At 42.6% G+C, this 19737-nt stretch overlaps 2 protein-coding genes across 6 annotated transcripts in view; one reads left to right on the top strand and one right to left on the bottom strand.

Moving 5' to 3' along the window:
- The window catches only part of Git (ARF GTPase-activating protein GIT1), a 626665-nt gene that overhangs the window by 11005 nt on the left and 595923 nt on the right, over nt 1-19737 (top strand). Inside the window, exon 1 of one of the 5 annotated variants that reach the window (XM_071686446.1) lies at nt 9307-9605. The exons of the other annotated variants lie outside the window; for them this stretch is intronic. The gene's annotated coding sequence lies outside the window, so the exon portion shown is untranslated. Of the gene's footprint in view, nt 1-9306; nt 9606-19737 lie in introns of those variants that run through there. 5 annotated transcript variants of the gene reach the window in all.
- On the bottom strand, nt 17205-18232 carry LOC139762039 (enhancer of split mbeta protein-like). Its single transcript, XM_071686812.1, has one exon. The coding sequence runs from the start codon at nt 18114-18116 to the stop codon at nt 17499-17501; it is 618 nt and encodes a 205-aa protein (XP_071542913.1). The 5' UTR covers nt 18117-18232; the 3' UTR covers nt 17205-17498.

The following is a 19737-nucleotide window of genomic DNA, read 5'->3' as shown; positions in this document are numbered from 1 at the left end:
TATGATTCATATCAATCAGTCGTACAAATAGGTTAACATTATGGATGAATATGAAGAATATTCATCATATCTTCAGTTCTACCTGATAGCAGGGCCAATGGTCAACCCTGGTCCATGTTGGGCCCTATGATACCAATTGTCATGTTACATGGGCACCTGCAGGCCATAGTAACGAGACTCCGGAGGGGCAGGGTACCGGCCAAACCTGGCCAACTGTGTACCGTGCTGAAACTCTCAGACTGGCGAACTGAGTACCCTCCTGACGGTCTCAGTCTGGCCAAATGTGTACCGTCCTGACAATCTCAGACTGGCCAACAGGGTACCGTCCTGATAAGTTTAAGACTAGTTACCTCTGTACCGTTCTGACAGTCTCAGACTGTCCAGCTGTGTACCGTTCTAACAAGTCTCAGACTAGCCAATTGTATACCGCCCTGACAATCTCAGACTGGCCAACTGTGTACCATCCTTACAATCTCAGACTGGCCAACTGGGTACCGTCTCGGTAGAGAGAAAGTGGGGTTAGCCTGTGTAAGACTGTTAGCCATCATTATAAACTTTATATTGACAAAGCTTTCCTCCCACACTGTATAAGCTGCAATTACATAGAGTCAGTCAAACGTGTCGTAACTGACTGTCTATTGTTCAACATTCAATTAACGAAATTAAGGAGAACATTTGATATAAGAAGAACGTTCTAACCACAATAACATTCATTTTCTCCTGTAACAATGAGGAAGCACACCCATGATCAACATGATACAATATCTTGTGCATGAGTAATCAAATTTTGTATTAAAAAAGATGTATTTATTTATGAAGTTGCATTTAGCTTTGTAATCTTTATTTGTCTACATACACTCAGACAAAACATTTAGATGACAGTATGGGTGAAGAGTACGTATTTAAGGGTAGGTGGAGGCAAGTATAGAGCGCAAAGTGGATACCATGTTTTGCTATAGGGTGGGCCCGGGAAGGCAGGCACAGGGAAGCATGGTGTGGGTTGAGGGTCCAAGTACGTGTGTTTGGAGGAAGGGGGGGGGGGGGGGGGTGAGGCGTCAGCCACTCCCCTCGCTAACCCAACCGTTTCGTGTATCATAATAAATGAACCTTCCTGTTTTTTCGCTGTCCATTCCACATTAAGTATTTCTCTGTCAGCATAGATTTTAGGCGACTTTTAAGTAAGAGATATAGAGGTCTGTTGGCTAATGACCTTAAGCAGGTAGGACTGCCAGTTCTGCACTAATGTTGTTACTTCTTTCTCTTTTTTAGAACCATAAATGTTTACTTAGCGTATAGCGAGTTCTGATTAAAGGACCAGTCACTAGGCGGTAACAGTTCAATTCAGCAATACACACATATCACGTAACAAGAGTTGTAATAAAACTTGTCATTCTTGAAACAATAACTAACGTGATCATGGATTTTGTAGTTCATGGACACTGTGAGTTTACAGTTAATCAAAATAATATAAAATGATGTCATAAGTATTACAGACAAGGCTTCACAGGTTAGCAACTAAGTACATCTAACCTAACTTAGTCTGGGGCAGGTTTTGTGAGGTAATATCAATTACAGTGTAATGATGTTGAAGATTTGCCATGCCATAGCCTAACACGGACCATTGTGTATGGACGGCCCGTCCCACCATGAATCTTTTTGTAAATGCGGAAAGATATGGATTAGTTTCTCCGTCAAATATGCTTTTATTACTTGCAATATACAGGAAACAATGCTGTCCCTACATAAGACCCTCGTTGCAACACATATGGCTCTTGAAGCGTTACTGGTGGTATATTGAGGTCGAAAGGTTAGTCTCCATAGTGATGCAGTCTTAAAATCTTATACTTGAATCCTGCCAACCCTGAGGAAGGTTCCACATGGGAGAGGGTTGGACATGGAGATCTCTGAGGCCGGGAGACGAAGAGTAGGATTCAGTTAGAGAGAGGAGGTAGGAAGATCCAGTGGAAAAGCATAATACTGATATACAGACGCTCCTCGACTTACGATGGGGTTACGTTCTGGGGAACCCATAGCTAGTTAGAAATATTGTAAGTCGAAAATGCATTAAATCCTGTACACCTAACCTACCAAACATCATAGCTTATCTTAGCCTACCTTAAACGCTCTCAGAACACTTACATTAGCCTATATTTGACAAAATCAACCGACACAAAACATGTTTTATTATAAAGTGTTGAATATCTTATTACCATAAAGTCGAAAAATCGTAAGTAGAAAAAATCGTAAGTCGAACCATCGTAAGTCGGGGATCATCTGTAGTGTTGCTCAGAATACGTGGGTTTGGTCTTTTGGCTTGTTATGCTAGACATCTTATGATACAACATTTACCTTCATTGACTGACACACATCAACTGAGATTGTTGTTGTGTGCCAGTTAATACAAAAGACTGAAATTCTCAATGATAGGTTCATCATGTAATACCTAACAACATGTATTTCGAAAGTGGTGATGAGAAAGACATTAATTACCAGATCACCATGATGGGTAGATCATTATACAGTAGCCCGGACTGAACTACAAGAGGCATTTGGTCTAGTTAGTCACGCTCGTTAGGCAGGAAACATGAGGAAGAACCTGCCACACTCTCGATGAACTTGAACATCTCAAAATTGATTCATTTATTACTGAACTTTATGAAAAGGCAAAGAGGCAGTGGTGTTTTGATGTCACTTCGGAATGTTTGTTTTTTGGAGGTACTTCAGTTCAATGTGTAATTATTCAAGACACTCGTAAGATTACACATTCACAATACTCGTGTGAGTACATTTATAATGTTTCCTCCTAAAGAACGTGACTTACTAAATGAAAAAAAAGAAAGAAAACGATTCACAGCCAAGTTGAATGAAGGTAGTGAATCTTGCTGTATGTCGTGGGATCAGGGGTCATGACCCACCTGAGCAAGCCACTTGCTCACCCCGTCAGGAGCGGCAGCAGCATACCTCCCAGGGCTTCCACATCTGTCTTCAGGTCATAGATCAACAGTCCCAGATTCCACCTCGGGTATAGGTCCAGCGGGTAGCGAGTGGTGCGGTTGTTGACGGAGGCCCACCAGGTGGCTGGGGCGTCATGGAGTGTGGTGGGGAGGTGGTCGTTGTGCAGCTTGTAACACAATTCACACAGGGACTGGGGCACCAGCACCCGCCACATGTGGTACCGACCATACTCCTCCGGTGACTCTGCCACACTGGTAGTCCAATAGGGTCGTGGTAGTGGTAGTGATAACATTTCATAGAACACTCTCTCTCTCTCTCTCTCTCTCTCTCTCTCTCTCTCTCTCTCTCTCTCTCTCTCTCTCTCTTTCTATCTATCTATCTATCTATCTATATATCTATCTCTCCAGATGTTAGTTAATGGCTATAAAGACTTCCATTCATTCTAAGTCATACAATCCTCGTGTTTTCTCAATACTGTGGTATCTACTTTTTGTCTACAAAATTTCCTTCATTCTATCATCTCAACATTTCTCAACTTGAATCATGTAAACTTCGCTGTCATAATTGATCTGTGAAGGATTGTAGCTGTGAATGTTGTATATACTATTCCCACGGAGTGCCTAAACGTTATAGACAGTGCCAACTCACATGCAGGGCTAAGAAGTTATTCGTAGTGCCACATTACAGACAGTGCCAAAACGTAACAAGCAGAGCCAAGTTATAGACAATACTAAGAAGTTACGGATGGTGCCAAGACTTTGAGGAAGTGCCAAGAAGTTACAGCCAGTGCCCAGTTACATACAAGACCAACAAATTAAAGGTAGAGTTACGGAGCTAGAGACACTGTCAAGCTACTGACAGTGCCAGGTTACAGTTAGAGACAAGTTATAGACACTGGCAAGCCTCGGAGTCAGTGCCCTCCTAGTGAGGAGGCGAGCCAGCTGGAGGGGGTTGAGGGGTGTGGCGTCCACGTAGGAGTGTGGGGTGTAGGAAGTGGCGGTAGTTCGCCCCGTCGTACGTCACTGGTACTATCCCGTGTTGTAGCGGAACCCATACCTCTGGTGCGAACACACGTGAGAGATCTCGAGGGGAGGGGTGGAAGATGTGGCTAAGGGCGTCACAATGGTGGAAGGAAGGCATAGTTCAAGGAGCCATTAGAGGTGAGAGACTCACAGTGGTGGAGGAAAGGGACGGTTGCTGGGTAATCCACGATAACACAGTAGCTCTGTAAGGTATTCAAAGCTCAACATATAGATCTATGTAGTCAGAGCTGACAATAAAATTTCCGTTTTTGCGTATTATGAAAGTAACAAAAAGTGGAGGTCAGTGAATGCATTTCTAATAATGGGGGGCTTGTATTACTTGTGTGGGGTGACCACACTACTGTATGATGAGTGTAGGATGACTGCTGTATTTCTAGTGAACTAATCTTTGTACTTCCAGTGTAAGATGGCTGCTGTATTTCTACTGTATTATAACTGTATAATAACCGCTGTATTTCTAGTATATGATGACTGTTGTATTTCTAGTATATGATGACCGTCTACCTAGGCAGAGTAACCTTTTCTGTAATGTAGTCGTGACACAGGTTGTTCTTAAAGGCCAGGTAGAACTTGTACTTGGACCCGAGGACTTCCTCGTCGCAGTAAGTGCCGTGGTAATTCTTGCCGCGGGGGCGCCGGCCGCACGCGCCATACACGTCCACCGGCACGTGTTGCTGCAGCTCCTGCACGTACAGCTCTCGACCTGGTAGAGGGTGGGTTAAGCGTTCAAATTGGTTGTTTATTAAATGCGTTTAACACACACTCCTTCGTGAGTATATGACAGCCGAGCGGTTAGTGTTCCTAACTACCACGCAAAGGTCCCATCTCGTGTTTTCCCGTAATGTACCAAGTTATCACGTTCTTCATAACACCTTTTTCTGAGCTGGCATTTCATTCTCTTTACGATGCTATCTTCTCTGACGCCTATTTTCTCAAGGTTTTCATGTTGTGTTGAAGTTTCTGAAGACACAGTTTTACTATGGAGTCCATCAGCAACGTTCCATTTTAGGGCGTGCGCCTCTTGAAGGCGCTCCTGAACTAGTGTACCTGACGGTGCACCGTCACTGGGGTCATTGTTACATTAGCTGAGGATAAGAAGCTGAGCGAGAACTAACAGGCCCACGTAGCAGATCCGTCTGTGAAGGATCATCCTGAGGGAGATCATGTCTCGCCAGAGACTCCTTCTGGAGACGCCTCGGGCCACGAAGGGCAGTGGTGGCTACAGGAATGTCTGGACAGACTCAAGTGATGGGTTACACGACTTCATGTTTACTCTCTCCCCTGAGCAGTATGTCTGTATGATCTATATGTTACGTTATGGTGTTCCGTTACCAGCAACACTTGTTCTGTGTACCATCTGAAATAGAAGTCGTATGATAAGTATTGATAGCTGATGCATTACAAATGCAAGAAGGTGTATTATAGTAGTTATCACACACACACACACACACACACACACACACACACACACACACACACAGACACACACACATACATCTATTTAGTCTACCCAGTCCAAGCAGCTGGCACGGGTCTGGATGACACACACGCACCACCCTCATCTACTGAACGTTCTCGAAAGCAACATGGAGTGTCGTCTGTCACTCTTAAACTGTCGCTTTGAGCTTTTCACAGCTCCCGTTATGATCGGTGTTCACCATGGCGGCTGGAAACGAACGAATGATGATGTTGCAAGTGTCACTGTGGGACCTGTTACAAGTGATGTCACACCTTGGCAGTGGCCGCCCACGCACCAGGAAGGAAACATACCGTCAGCATTTCATCATCGGCTCTGACAAGCCCTTCCCTTTGCCGTTGGGAATGTCTAGAAAATCCCCGTCGTAAGGAGCCAGTAGAGGAAGAGGAAAGTGTGACTCTGAGAATTCTTCATAAGTCTGTCATTTATCACCGCTGGTAAGGCTGAACGCGGATGTGATGATAGCATTGGGTATATGGTACGAGCTACACGTCATTTGATGGATAACCAAGGTGAATTTTGAAACGCCAGCGGGGCGGAGGAGTACTTCAAGCGGAGCGTCACGCTTTAACGGGTCACCTCCGACAGGAGTCGCAGACGGAGTGACGCAAGGGGTAGTAGTCTGAGGGGGACTTTGCTTATGTGGGAACGTTGTGTCATCATCATACAGTCTTCAAAATAGTTATGACGTGACCGCTTCCCTCTTGCAGGCTCAACGCTTGGCCAGAGGCAGACTGACAGACCGACGGAGGTACAGACATTCATTAGGCGAACAGAGAGACGGACAGACGAAGAGTAGGCAAACAGACGTACAAGATGAGAGACGGACATAGAACCACTAGCCAGCCTGAGATGCCTGAGATGACAATGACTAGTGGTGATGATGAAGGTGCTGATATCATTTGGTGGTAATGGTTATAATGATACTAATGATGATCATTAAAATCAAGCAGAGATCTTTCATCCCATTACTCTTGTCATATCGCACATCACAAACTGCGTGAGTAACGTGGCGCATAAGCAAGCATGGTTGGCCAACCCTGTCGTATCTGTGGTCCGGGTGTCCTAACTATGGCTTGGGTGTGGCAGCAACTATGGCAGCTTTAGCGTGGGTGTGGTAACTGTGGTACGAGTGTCGTAAGTATGGCCTGTGTGTCGTAACTTGTGGCTTGGGTGTCGTAACTGTGGCTTGGATGTCGTAATTGTGTGGCAACTGCAGGTCTGGCGTCGTAACAATTATGACATGTATTCGAGTGAATTACACAGGAGTATTACTCATCCTAGGCCGGATGTCGCACCTACGAGCGATTGTCGCATATCTGGCCTTACGTCATCTCACACAAGGACGAGACAGGGCACCTCGCTACGTCTCCACTCCCAGGCTATAAATATCTCATGCACTGAATAAATTACGCAAGGAGATTACTTTAAAAAGTGTAAATAGCAGAAGTATATGTAAAGAAAATCGTAGATAAGAAATTTCATCTTCGATATCTTCTCTTATCTATGAAGTACGTCATAGCTCATCCTTAGCTTACGCGTATGTCGTGCTTAACCCTAATCTATCGTGTACTAAATCATCATATATATTCTACTAGATCCTTGTCTATCATCTTCTGGGTCCCTATCTATCAACTTATGAATCCTTATCTATCATCTGCTGGGTCCTGATCTATCAACTTATGAGTCCTTATCTATCATCTACTGGGTCCTTAACTATCGAGCACGTCAAAGTAAATCCTTGCTGTTCGTTTGTAGCGTCCTTGACCCACTCCTGGGGATATGACGTAATATCATATAATATACAGTTTGATCATGAAAAAGATAGTGAGAATCGGAAACACTGGCTCTACTTTTCTCGTATATAGTCTCAGTCTCTCTCTCTCTCTCTCTCTCTCTCTCTCTCTCTCTCTCTCTCTCTCTCTCTCTCTCTCTCTCTATTTTCGCTTTCAGGAAATATCTATTTCCGTACTTAAGAAGGAAACTATGTCATGTCTAGTGGGGAGGAAATTGGTCCAGTAGGCCATAGTTCCTTATAGTCAAAAGGGGGGGAAAAAAAGGGAAAATGAACGCGTGACATCTAACTCCCCTTGATATGGTACAATGACATGAAACTCCTTTTTGATACGGCACTATGACTTATGGTAACACTGCATCATCACCACACACACATGCACACACACACACACATACCATAGGAAACACTGGCTTGCCAGGACAATTTTGTCATCAAGACGAGGCAAGACAGATAGACCCACTCCAGTAGGGAGGAGGACCAGACTGCTGTGTGTGTATGTGTGTGTGTGTGTGCGTGTTTCGTCAGGTGGTGGACTGAGGGCAGCCAGCCACTTCGGTCCCTCACGTGATGCTAGAGCGAACGCTTGGTTGACTAGGGTTGATGGAGTCAACGCTTGAGCCAGATTTCACTGTTCCTAGTTACTGTCATGCCAGAAACCTGTCCCTTGCAATATCCACACTTCCTTATCACAACCGTAACACATCCTACGCTCCCACAGCGCTCAGGAAGATGGCCACGTCCACCAGACGGAACCACGGGTCATAAGTTGCAGTGTTGTGTGTGTCTGTGTGGGGATAGTGAGAGGGCAAATGAGCAATTGTCTTCATTGTGGTAGTTGCATCGTGGGCATGAAGTATCTTCCTCATCGCTACGTAATACTCGACATGTATTTCTCTAAGTGTATGGACTCCCTGTTGTCCTAATCTGCGACCGTTATGTTAGGTCTTGATCAGAGAGAGAGAGAGAGAGAGAGAGAGAGAGAGAGAGAGAGAGAGAGAGAGAGACGTTGCGAGCATCGCCGCTGCCCTCCCTCACTCTTTGATAGGGGAGGTGTGGTGGCGTGAGGTTTGTCCTTGGGATGGGGGGTGGGTAGGAGTAGGAGGAGGAGCTCACCGAGGGTTATCTTTTTCTTCACATGATTTTATAGACTATGTATGACCAACTGTCACAGTTAAACTCATATATATCAGACATACTCTATATAAGACTGGGAAAGTGATGCTAAAATTCGACTCGTCATATTACCTAACTATGGCGTGGTGAGCAACGGTGGCAAATATTTTCAGTGCTGTTTTGTGCGGGTTTCGGTGATCAGACGAAAAAAATTGTCACCTTTGGCAAGGCAATAGCACTTGTGAAAGAGCTTCTCACGACAATATTTTGTGATTAAATAGCATTAAAAAATATATAATTTGCTTTTATTTTTTGTCTATATGATCTAGAGTCTTCTTTGATAATTTTACGCTAGTATAAAGCACCCAATCCAACTCACAACAAACATTTGTGCTACAAATACAAGCGAGTACCCAATGCGTGACATACCTAACTGGTTGTTTGGCCTTTAAGCCTATTTCAGCTTGTCTGGGTCATTCAGGCTAGCCACGTTCAAGCTACTTCCACCTAACGGAACATCTTTTAACTCCTTTTTACATGTGTTAAAGATAATTCTAAAAGCCTCATATACTCTCACTATGCATGTGGCCCCATATATAACGCGTGATATTCGTTCTTGCCAAAACCTAAACGTCGTCAATCATTTCCGTAAGTTTCGGATTTTTCAGCGCTTCAAATAAGTATGATATATTACACACATATCCGTCGGGTTGTTGATATGGTTGTATAAGATATTCGTATTTTCATTATTTGTTAGTAGATCTATAAAGTCGGTAAATATGAGGACAAAGTAAATAGATCCAAAAAGCTTTGTTGTAGACTCGTTTGCTATTACAAACGTTGGTGTTGGTGTACGGTGGTGGACTGTTCCACGGCAGTCATTCGTGTTTTGTGTATTTTTGTGAGTGCTCCTCTGTTCTAGCGTGCGCAAGAAATGCCGTTACAGTGCTGCAGTATCTGTGAAAAGAAAATGTGTTGTAGAACGTTAAATGTAGCTGTAAATGAATAGAAAACCACAGCAGACAGTAGGACTAAACTTGGCCAGTGAGCAGGAGAGGTTGTTCTGAACTCATTGAAACTGTTTACTGAAGACAAATCGTAGCTGTTAGCGGCAGAGACGATGGAGCCTACTGTGTTTTACGTTGATAGTGGCATGAATCCGCACCATTGATGCAGAAAGATGAAACTTATCAACGATAATAGGCGCTAGATTTTAGTGGTGAGTAAACTATATCTCAGTTTCGTGTTTTGTTAAGGTGGTGAGAACTTCACCCTTTACTCAACTTCACCCTTTACTCATATGTACTGGATGTCATGAGGTTTCGGTAATTTCAGAAGCCCCCTTTTTAATGGAGATAGGAGTTTATGTGTGTACTTTCCGAGCAGGACCGAACTTGCTTTGGAATTCCAGTGGTTCGGAGCTCTCGAGTTTCGTCGGAACTGAAGCTCCGAGTTCTTGTGTATACAGTTATCTTAAGGCCTCTTATACTGGTCCCCCTTTTCAGAAACGAGGCATCTGGATCCCCTTTTTATGATATCTGGTATGATTTACTATGCCCAATGGTTTTGGCAAGGTACAGTATATCGACATATTCTGCCCTCTATTAGTGGTTGTATTTTCAGTGTTTGTAACCCTCATTGTGAAATTATTTCTTGCGTATTGTGGCAATCATAGGATCTGTAAATTCGTTTATGACTGCACATTTCTGTGATTTGCACTTATTTGAACGGTTAAGTTTTTGAATCATTAAGTGAATTCAATTGAATCGCGTGTAGTATAAGCCATCATATGTGACATGATTTTCCATTTTTGTATTTAAGGACAGGTTAGCTGGAGTGTGAGTTTAAATGAAAACCTAGAGGAAGTGAAGCGTCTTCGTGGAAGTTGAAATTAGTTATAGGATAGATCAGTGGGAGGGTGGGGGAAGGGTTAAGGTTCTTCGTGCATTGAGGATTTCGTAGGGAGAGAGCGGGCACTGTCTGTGAGAGCTAAGATATTTATGTGATGGTATATTAGTGCTACCAGTGTTGTATGAATGCCAAGGATGAAATGATAAGTATTTTTTAGAAAAAAAAAAAATAGACATAACATCAAGCAAGAATAAAACAAGACCAGATGAGTAGGAAATTAACGTAGTACCAACTTGTCTTTTTTTTTTGTCTTTTTTTCTAAGAATTGTTTAATATATCGTTGATTTTAAGCACACCGAAGAGCATTCAATTGTAAACTAAAACTTTACGTATACGTGTATCGGATTTAGATTTGTAGCTTTAAAGCATTCAAGGTCATACTCCAAAGTCCCGTAGGTAAAGGACAATTAGCATGTTGAGAAGCAAAATGATGGTCTCCTAATACCACTGGTCAACAAATTTTTGCCTTTTTTGTCCCACAAACTAAAATAGTTGGACCTTATAGTACTTTTTACGCTAAATTCGAATCTGTTCTTAGAATTTTTCTCGGGCATGGTTTTTAAGTGACGGAGGAATTAGATTATACAATAAGTGAAAATTATTTATAGATAAGGCTAGTATTACACTTAAAAACTTATCTCTAAAATGTAGAAGTGCATGATTTTCGTCTATATTTGGTGTCGGAACATCCCTCCTTAGTGTCCAGCAGTAATCTGCCAACATAGAGGGGCTCCACTTTCCGTGGTACTGCTTTTCCATGTCTAAAATGTCCAGGTGAAATCTTTCGCCGTGCTCATCACTGACTGATCCAAGTTTTTTTTTTTCGGGAAAAGGGCTTAAGTGCCGGTCTAAAAAGTGGGTAATTTTTTTTAGACTCGTATTGCACTCAAGAGCTTTATATGAAGTCAGTGGATCTTTTTACAAATATTGGATCGGTATTGTCCTCCACTTGGTCTACTTCCTTATCGCCAGACTCATCGTTACTCACTGTCATGTTTCTCGGAGGTTCTGGCACAGGTGATACCTGACTGTGAAGTACTGTCCTCGTAGCAGATGGTGAATTAGGATATCTAACAGTATGCTTGGATTTTGACGTTATACCATCTATATGTAAGATTCATGGTGAGGTGCCTGAGGATTGGCGGATTGTTTGCATAGTGCCATTGTACAAAGGCAAAGGAGATAAGAGTGAGTGCTCAAATTACAGAGGTATAAGTTTGTTGAGTATTCCTGGTAAACTATATGGGAGGGTATTGATTGAGAGGGTGAAGGCATGTACAGAGCATCAGATTGGGGAAGAGCAGTGTGGTTTCAGAAGTGGTAGAGGATGTGTGGATCAGGTGTTTGCTTTGAAGAATGTATGTGAGAAATACTTAGAAAAGCAAATGGATTTGTATGTAGCATTTATGGATCTGGAGAAGGCATATGATAAGAGTTGATCGAGATGCTCTGTGAAAGGTACTAAGAATATATGGTGTGGAAGGCAAGTTGTTAGAAGCAGTGAAAAGTTTTTATCGAGGATGTAAGACATGTGTACGTGTAGGAAGAGAGGGAAGTGATTGGTTCTCAGTGAATGTAGGTTTGCGGCAGGCCTGTGTGATGTCCCCATGGTTGTTTAATTTGTTTATGGATGGGGTTGTTAGGGAGGTGAATGCAAGAGTTTTGGAAAGAGGGGCAAGTATGCAGTCTGTTGGGGATGAGAGAGCTTGGGAAGTGGGTCAGTTGTTGCTCGCTGATGATACAGCGCTGGTGGCTGATTCATGTGAGAAACTGCAGAAGCTGGTGACTGAGTTTGGTAAAGTGTGTGAAAGAAGAAAGTTAAGAGTAATGTGAATAAGAGCAAGGTTATTAGGTACAGTAGGGTTGAGGGTCAAGTCAATTGGGAGGTAAGTTTGAAGGGAGAAAAACTGGAGGAAGTAAAGTGTTTTAGATATCTGGGAGTGGATCTGTCAGCGGATGGAACCATGGAAGCGGAAGTGAATCATAGGGTGGGGGAGGGGGCGAAAATCCTGGAAGCCTTGAAGAATGTTTGGAAGTCGAGAACATTATCTCGGAAAGCAAAAATGGGTATGTTTGAAGGAATAGTGTTTCCAACAATGTTATATGGTTGCGAGGCGTGGGCTATGGATAGAGTTGTGCGCAGGAAATGAGATGTTTGAGGACAATATGTGGTGTGAGGTGGTTTGATCGAGTAAGTAATGTAAGGGTAAGAGAGATGTGTGGAAATAAAAAGAGCGTGGTTGAGAGAGCAGAAGAGGGTGTTTTGAAATGGTTTGGGCACATGGAGAGAATGAGTGAGGAAAGATTGACCAAGAGGATATATGTGTCGGAGGTGGAGGGAACGAGAAGTGGGAGACCAAACTGGAGGTGGAAAGATGGAGTGAAAAAGATTTTGAGTGATCGGGGCCTGAACATGCAGGAGGGTGAAAGGCGGGCAAGGAATAGAGTGAATTGGATCGATGTGGTATACCGGGGTCGACGTGCTGTCAATGGATTAAATCAGGGCATGTAAAGCGTCTGGGGTAAACCATGGAAAGTTCTGTGGGGCCTGGATGTGGAAAGGAGCTGTGGTTTCGGGCATTATTACATGACAGCTGGAGACTGAGTGTGAACGAATGGGGCCTTTGTTGTCTTTTCCCAGCGCTACCTCGCACACATGAGGGGGGAGGAGGATGTTATTCCATGTGTGGCGAGTTGGCGATGGAAATAGGTAAAGGCAGACAGTATGAATTATGTACATGTGTGTATATGTATATGTCTCTGTGTGTGTATATATAAGTGTACATTGAGATGTATAGGTATGTATAGTTGAGTGTATGGACGTGTATGTATATACATGTGTATGTGGGTGGGTTGGGCCATTTCTTTCGTCTGTTTCCTTGCGCTACCTCGCAAACGCGGGAGACAGCGACAAAGCAAATTAATAATAATAATAAAACCATCTATATTTGTCAGGCAGAAGTAGCAATCCAAAACGTGATCTTTGGGTTCTCTCCAGAGCATAGATGTTTCAAAAGGCATACGGCGTGAATCTTTGGCCCATGCTGTAACATTTGGCACTATAGATACGGCGGAGCCCAACTCGTTTCTTGTTCACCCACTTTACAAATAAAGTAATTCATAGCATTTTCTAGTGAGGGGTGTGAAAGAATATTTTTGTGAAATAAATGTCAGTTCAGCGCAGATGTAGCAGAGAGAATTCGGACTATTTACATAGTTTCTCGGCGTTATAATGATGGATGTCGTATCGGCACAACACTTGAATACACAGAAGCACAATCTGTCAACAGCGTGGAAAAGAAACTGTTGACACATTGAGTTTTGGTTGACAGAGAACTGCTGCTACTCAGTAGTGGACACTTGTCTGAATGTCCCAACATTTCCAGTCGTGTTTCTGCAGGCCCCTGGTGACTCATTTATCTAGACTTGTGCTTTCAAAAAGAAGCTATTGCATTTCCCAAACAGTGAAAATAGTTGTTTGTTAAACTATTCGTTTCAAATGCTCCGTAGATCACTTGTGCATATATGCTGTACGTAATGCTATGCAAGTATGATGGAACAATAACTCTATGAGTGATAGAGAAATTCTGAAAACATATTTGGATTCAGCGTGCAAAAATACACGATTTTTTTTTTTTATTTTCTAACTTGGAACAAAACATTTGTTGACCAGTATAATTGATAACGATATATTTCTGTTTCCGTTCAAATATTTCCCTCAATAAGATCATTAGACTTTCTAACAATGTTTGTCAACCTTTTACTTTCACAGTTACTTTAACTTACTTGTGGTAACTGATCCCTTTCGTATTTCAAAGCTCTTTTCCTCTTATAAGTATAGTGCAGATACCTGTACCATCCTAAGATGAGTATCACCAGGTACTTGGGGGTTGTACATATTCAAAGACAGAGACGTTATGTACTTATTATGACACTGGTCATCATGGGTTGGCAGTCATACACTGAAAACGGGTTCCCTGAAAGGATGTAGAGCAGGACAGAGTTATTTCAGTGAAATTGATTAATCTTTGTTGCATATATCTCAATATGATAAAATGGTTATTAACTGCAACGTATCAGAAATTGTTTGTTTTTATTTCTGGGAACAACGGTTTATTTGCAAAGGTTACCTTGCGGGTTAGTCCTTAAGAGACCTCATCGCTCTTCCGTATTTATTGTTATGGTCCTACTTAAGCTAGCATTGCATATGGAACTGACTGTTCCTTTGATTTTGCATAATTCTTGGAAAACCAACAAGTGCATAAGAGATTAGTCACATTACCATAGTATCCCCGTGAATTATTTTCATTTTCTATAATCAATAAACATGTACGTTTTCTTTTAACGTCTTTTTGAGGTGAGCCTATTATATTCTAACGTTTTTAGAACGGGCACCTTCTACTACTTTGAAGGAATGTTAACCTTAAAGAGTGCTTTCCACACTTATCGTTCGAAGCTTGTTTCGTTACGCTTCCTCTGGTGTATATAAATGAGGAGAGATATATCATTTTTTCAAAGAACATCTTGTGCTGCCATGGTGTTTAGTAGACCTTGCGATGTACCAAACTGCGATGCCTTCACACATAATCTGACAAACAAAAGCAAGTATTTACACTTTAATGGTGATTGGTTCTCTTTAATTACGTTCTTGCCTAAAGATGTAATGAAACAGCACGAACCAGTAATTTCTATTTTGTAGGTCATATTTTGACAAAATCAGTTTGAAAGGTGTTTAAGTTACAGTATTTCGATTGGGTACAAAACTGACTGCGGGCTTTATTGGCCCTGTCGCTAGGCCTGAGGCTTTAACAGTCAGTTATTCATCTGAAAGACGATCATAGAGAGTAGTGGAAATATTTTTACCTTATAGATATCCATCTCTCATTATGACTATTACAGTATGATTATTGATGTATATAGACGGTGTTTGTATATATAGCTTTTGTGTGAATTTTATGGTTTAAGTACATATATGATTGTATGCTATGCATACGATTTTAGATGAATTTAGGTATACTGAATATCATAAGATTTATATAATGGTAGAATTTATATTTGCCTGCCACAGTAAATAAGACACTTGTAGTTGGTTGTAATTATGATACATATTGATATTGGTGATTCTGGTCGTTAAAGACAACACATACAAAATAACTATCTTACACATTGATCATATTGATCTGGTGGCCCTTTGGGTCAGTGGACTCATATAATAAGGACATAAGCGGTTGTATGTATAGGTTAGACATACTGTACTTATCATCATTTTAATATTTACTTAATATTTTGTTTACTTGACAACTCGGAACTTATTCTAACGGTTCTAAATGATTACCAGTTAGTATTTTAAACAATTTAGACGTCAAGAAAATATCTTTTTTAAACACTTGTTTGCATCCGCAGAATTTATTCTGTGCAGATTTATTTTGGTTATTTATCATAATCGTAACTAAAAGAAAAATTTATGAGATCGGCAATTAGATATTCAACTTATATAAAACTTATACTAATCAGCATAGGTGAAGCATTTGATTTATATGCATATCTTACAACGATACAGTTGAAGGCTTAAACTATAGAATTCATACAAATTGTAATGCAGCTAACGGGAGTTAGTTTTTTTTGCTCCTTCGCATGAATTGAATTGAATTTTTAGATAAATCTGTTCACTGAATTTTACGCCTCAGATACACACAAGCCGATTTGGGTCAGTAATGGCACCCCGAGAACACACACACACACACACACACACACACACACACACACACATACACCTGACCCGAGGCTGTAATGAACATTGTAATGACACCCGAGGACAGGTTTGTCATTGACAAGAGCCACTGCCAAACTTTGCCTTGGCGAAGCTTCACACACAAAGAGCTTTTTCGATTGCTCGATTTACTGTTTGGGACCAGTACATCTCTCTCAATGCTTGTTGCCTTACCATATGATCTTACCAGTCAGCTTTGTGACTGGTCTTTGACGACACAAGTCAATGTTCCCAAATTATTCATGCAAATTACTAGTATGAGTTCCTTGATTTCATTTACAAAACCTTTTCGATTCGCACGGTTACATGTGTGATCTCACAGGTGTCATGAGGACAGTGTATGAACCTGATAATTAATGTGTTCCTGACTAATGTGATATTTTGTAAATGAAATTAAGATATAATCATCAATTACTGGTTTAAGTTATTTCTGAAGTCTTTATGGACCGCAGCCTTCACTTTGTCTACTGTTTTCTGATTTCTTGAGTGATCGTCTCAAAATATGTTAATCTGTATTAAGGTATAATGTCAAGAATTGTATGTATCAGAGCTTGCACACACACACACACACACACACACACACACACACATATATATATATATATATATATATATATATATATATATATATATATATATATATATATATATATATGTTACCCTTGGAATACATTTTTTATGGTTTGTTCCGTTAGTTTACTTTAGGAGTTTAGTACCCGTAGACTTTGTCAAAATTTACTACCACAAAGTTTTCTTTGGTTTTTACGCCACGCCACGCAGACTTTACTGCTAAGTTTTATTATTCTAGATCTTCAGTTAAGTAAAATACAGAATTATATTTATAGAAAAAGGGCTTTGCTAGTCATTGTAGCTTTTAATTTGGCAATTGTTTCCTTTTTCTGCAGCTATTTTATCTTTCTCAATCAGCAATCGTCAGTATAATGACGATACCCATGGTAGATCTTTTCTTTTTCTGTCCAACTTCATTCTTATGATTGACTTATGGTAACCTCATGATTTGCATGTGAGCCTTCATTTCCCTCAGATGTACTTAAGATTGATATTCATGTGTATATCTCTTATCTTTCTCATACAAATTATCATAAGATTTATATATAGGGTAGACAAAGATATAAATAATGTTAAATAGGTTTATTGGTTAAAAATTAGATGATTTTGTAGTTGTTGATGGGTGATGGAAGATGATCTCGTGAGTGGTGCTTATCACAGAAGGTATCACTCCGCACGCTTGGCGGCCTATCACAGCAGATCCCGGGGGCGGGGCTATCACAGAATGCAGGAAGGCGCGCTCCTCATTGGTAGTTTTCGTGATGACAGCATCGTCCGTATCGTTGATTGGGGAACTAAAACAGGTTGCTGACGAACGGTTGGTTGAGGAGCTGCTTCAGGGTTGAAGAGAGCGTTGATTGGTTACCAAGGTCGCCACATGGGACCGGAGGGCGCGGCGATGGTGAGGAGCCCCTGGGGGCGGGGTGATGGACTGCTACTGGCGGTGCTGCAGGCTGGTGAACTGCTGTTTCTGCTGGAGGTGGATGGTGTTGGGGACAGCTCGGAGGCCGATGAGTAACCACTTGATGCTGACGAAAGAGCGGGTGAGGGTTCTGCCTGGGGCACGAGGATGGTGAGGGGTGCACGCTTCTCGTAGTTGGTGAGCGAGATGCCCAAGTGTGTCATGAGCTGGGTACCTAAGGTGACGTCGACGCCCTGGACGGAGGCCAAACACCGAGACACTTCGGAAGCACAGTGGCTGTATCCCTCACGGAACTTATCCTGATCTGTTGAGACGGGGCGGACGGCAAGCTGGTTGCGACGCTGGAGTTTCTTGAGATGGGTTACTGTGAGCTCCAACACGTCGGCTTTCTCCAACTTGGCGATGGACTCGCCCTCTGCTTGTAGTGCTGCAACCATCAGGTCCTTGAGTTCGTCCAGGCACTTGTTGATGCGAGCCCTCCTCTTGCGCTCCAACATGGGCTTCATCACCTTACGGTACTGGTAGGTGCGGGACAGTGGCTCCAATTCACAAGCCATCTTGAATACACACGACTGGTAAAGTCAGCCAAAGGTCACGGGTGTAATGCAGCGGTACGCTGAGCTGAGACAGCTCTGCTCTCAGAGAGTATCGGAATGAGTATGCGTCCCACCGCCCTCCACGCGCTTTTTATAACTGGGCACAAGGAAGGGGCGGAGTCGAGCGAGCGTGAGAACGGGCTAGTCGTACGCGTTCCCACACACAGACCACCTGCCTGTCGCAGCTGCCGCGCTCGCTGCCAAATACCGCCACATCCTCGTGCTCACCTCCATCACACGCTCGCTCCCGTACACCAAATACATCCGCATTTAAAGCAGTTCCATGCAGTGACCTGATTAAAAAGTATTGCCAGCCTCAGCTGGAGCACTGCGGTTTTAGGAACTCGACAGTAAGGGGTATGTAAGTGTAAAATGTACTTCACTATTAAGTTTTTGACAGCATATGGACTCCTCGTTTGATATCAACTGTTTCATATGAAGAACTGCCAAAATATATTTCATCCAGCATAAGTCACAACCAAAGTTGGATAATGATTTGAAATGGAAATATTTCCAATAATAATGGTAGATACTAAATCTGGCGGTAACCGGCACCTACGTGCCCCGTGCTCACTCTGGTGGGGTCTGGGTTTGGGGGATGGGTGATGGGGGATGTCGGGGTGCGCTGGAATGTCTCAAGACACGGGCAGATGTTTTCCCACAGTCTCAACGGGGAACACACAAACGAACGTACACCGCTTCCCTGTGCGCCTTACGGACGGACGCACGCACTCACAGTCATCTAAACTTCGGCACGTGACGAAGTAGTCGCTACCTGGCTTAATGCTTTGTTGTTTCATCTTGGTAAATATATACAGGGTAGACCTTGGAGGATCTTCCTTCAAACTACGATACCTGTACAGTCATATAGGCGTTGGAAGAGGTGAAACATGATATGAAGGTCTAGGGTGAGGTATAGTTGTAGTGGCCGTGTTTGTGTGGCGGCATCTGGCAGTCCTGGCACGAGGCACACCCGACGCCATGCGGGCCACTTTTTGTTCTTGAATGAAACCACGACTACCCCCGTGCGGGTGTTCTTTCACATTGACCAGAGCCTAACAGGAATCCAGTTGTGTTTTTTCTCTGCTTTCCTCACCCAAGGTTGTTACTGTCATGGTGTTCTCGTCACCCTTGGGTAAGCAAGAGGCTGTTGGACAATGAACTTGTGCCCGGGCGTTGTTGGGGTCATCGGAGACGGGCCCAGAGGTGAGGCCCATTAATCGAGGCAACGGGCGGCCGCCCTCTTGCATAATGATGATGTGGGTGGAGGAAGTGCCGCCGAACAAAGCTGGATAATGGCAAGATATCCCTATTATGTGCCGCTTCGTTGGTGCTCCGTCTCTGCGCAGCAGCTCTTAGTTCATATGCAAACTCCTGAAGCCAGACCACAAAATATAGAGATTTTGAGTCATCTTAGACCAAAATGATGCTTATTATTTGTATTTTTTTTCCTTTGGTTATCCCCCTCAGGCGCTAGCACGGCGAGAGTGGCTGGTGCGTTGTTGCAAGGCTCAACCAAATGCAGACTCCGTCGTAAAAGTGATAAATAATGAAATACAAGATGAAATTGTTGCCATTCTGC

The sequence above is a fragment of the Panulirus ornatus genome, chromosome 42 (genome assembly GCF_036320965.1).
Source record: "Panulirus ornatus isolate Po-2019 chromosome 42, ASM3632096v1, whole genome shotgun sequence".
Taxonomy (NCBI): domain Eukaryota; kingdom Metazoa; phylum Arthropoda; class Malacostraca; order Decapoda; family Palinuridae; genus Panulirus; species Panulirus ornatus.
The sequence above is the reverse complement of the archived record's forward strand: the minus strand, read 5'-3'. Positions and strand labels throughout refer to the sequence as shown.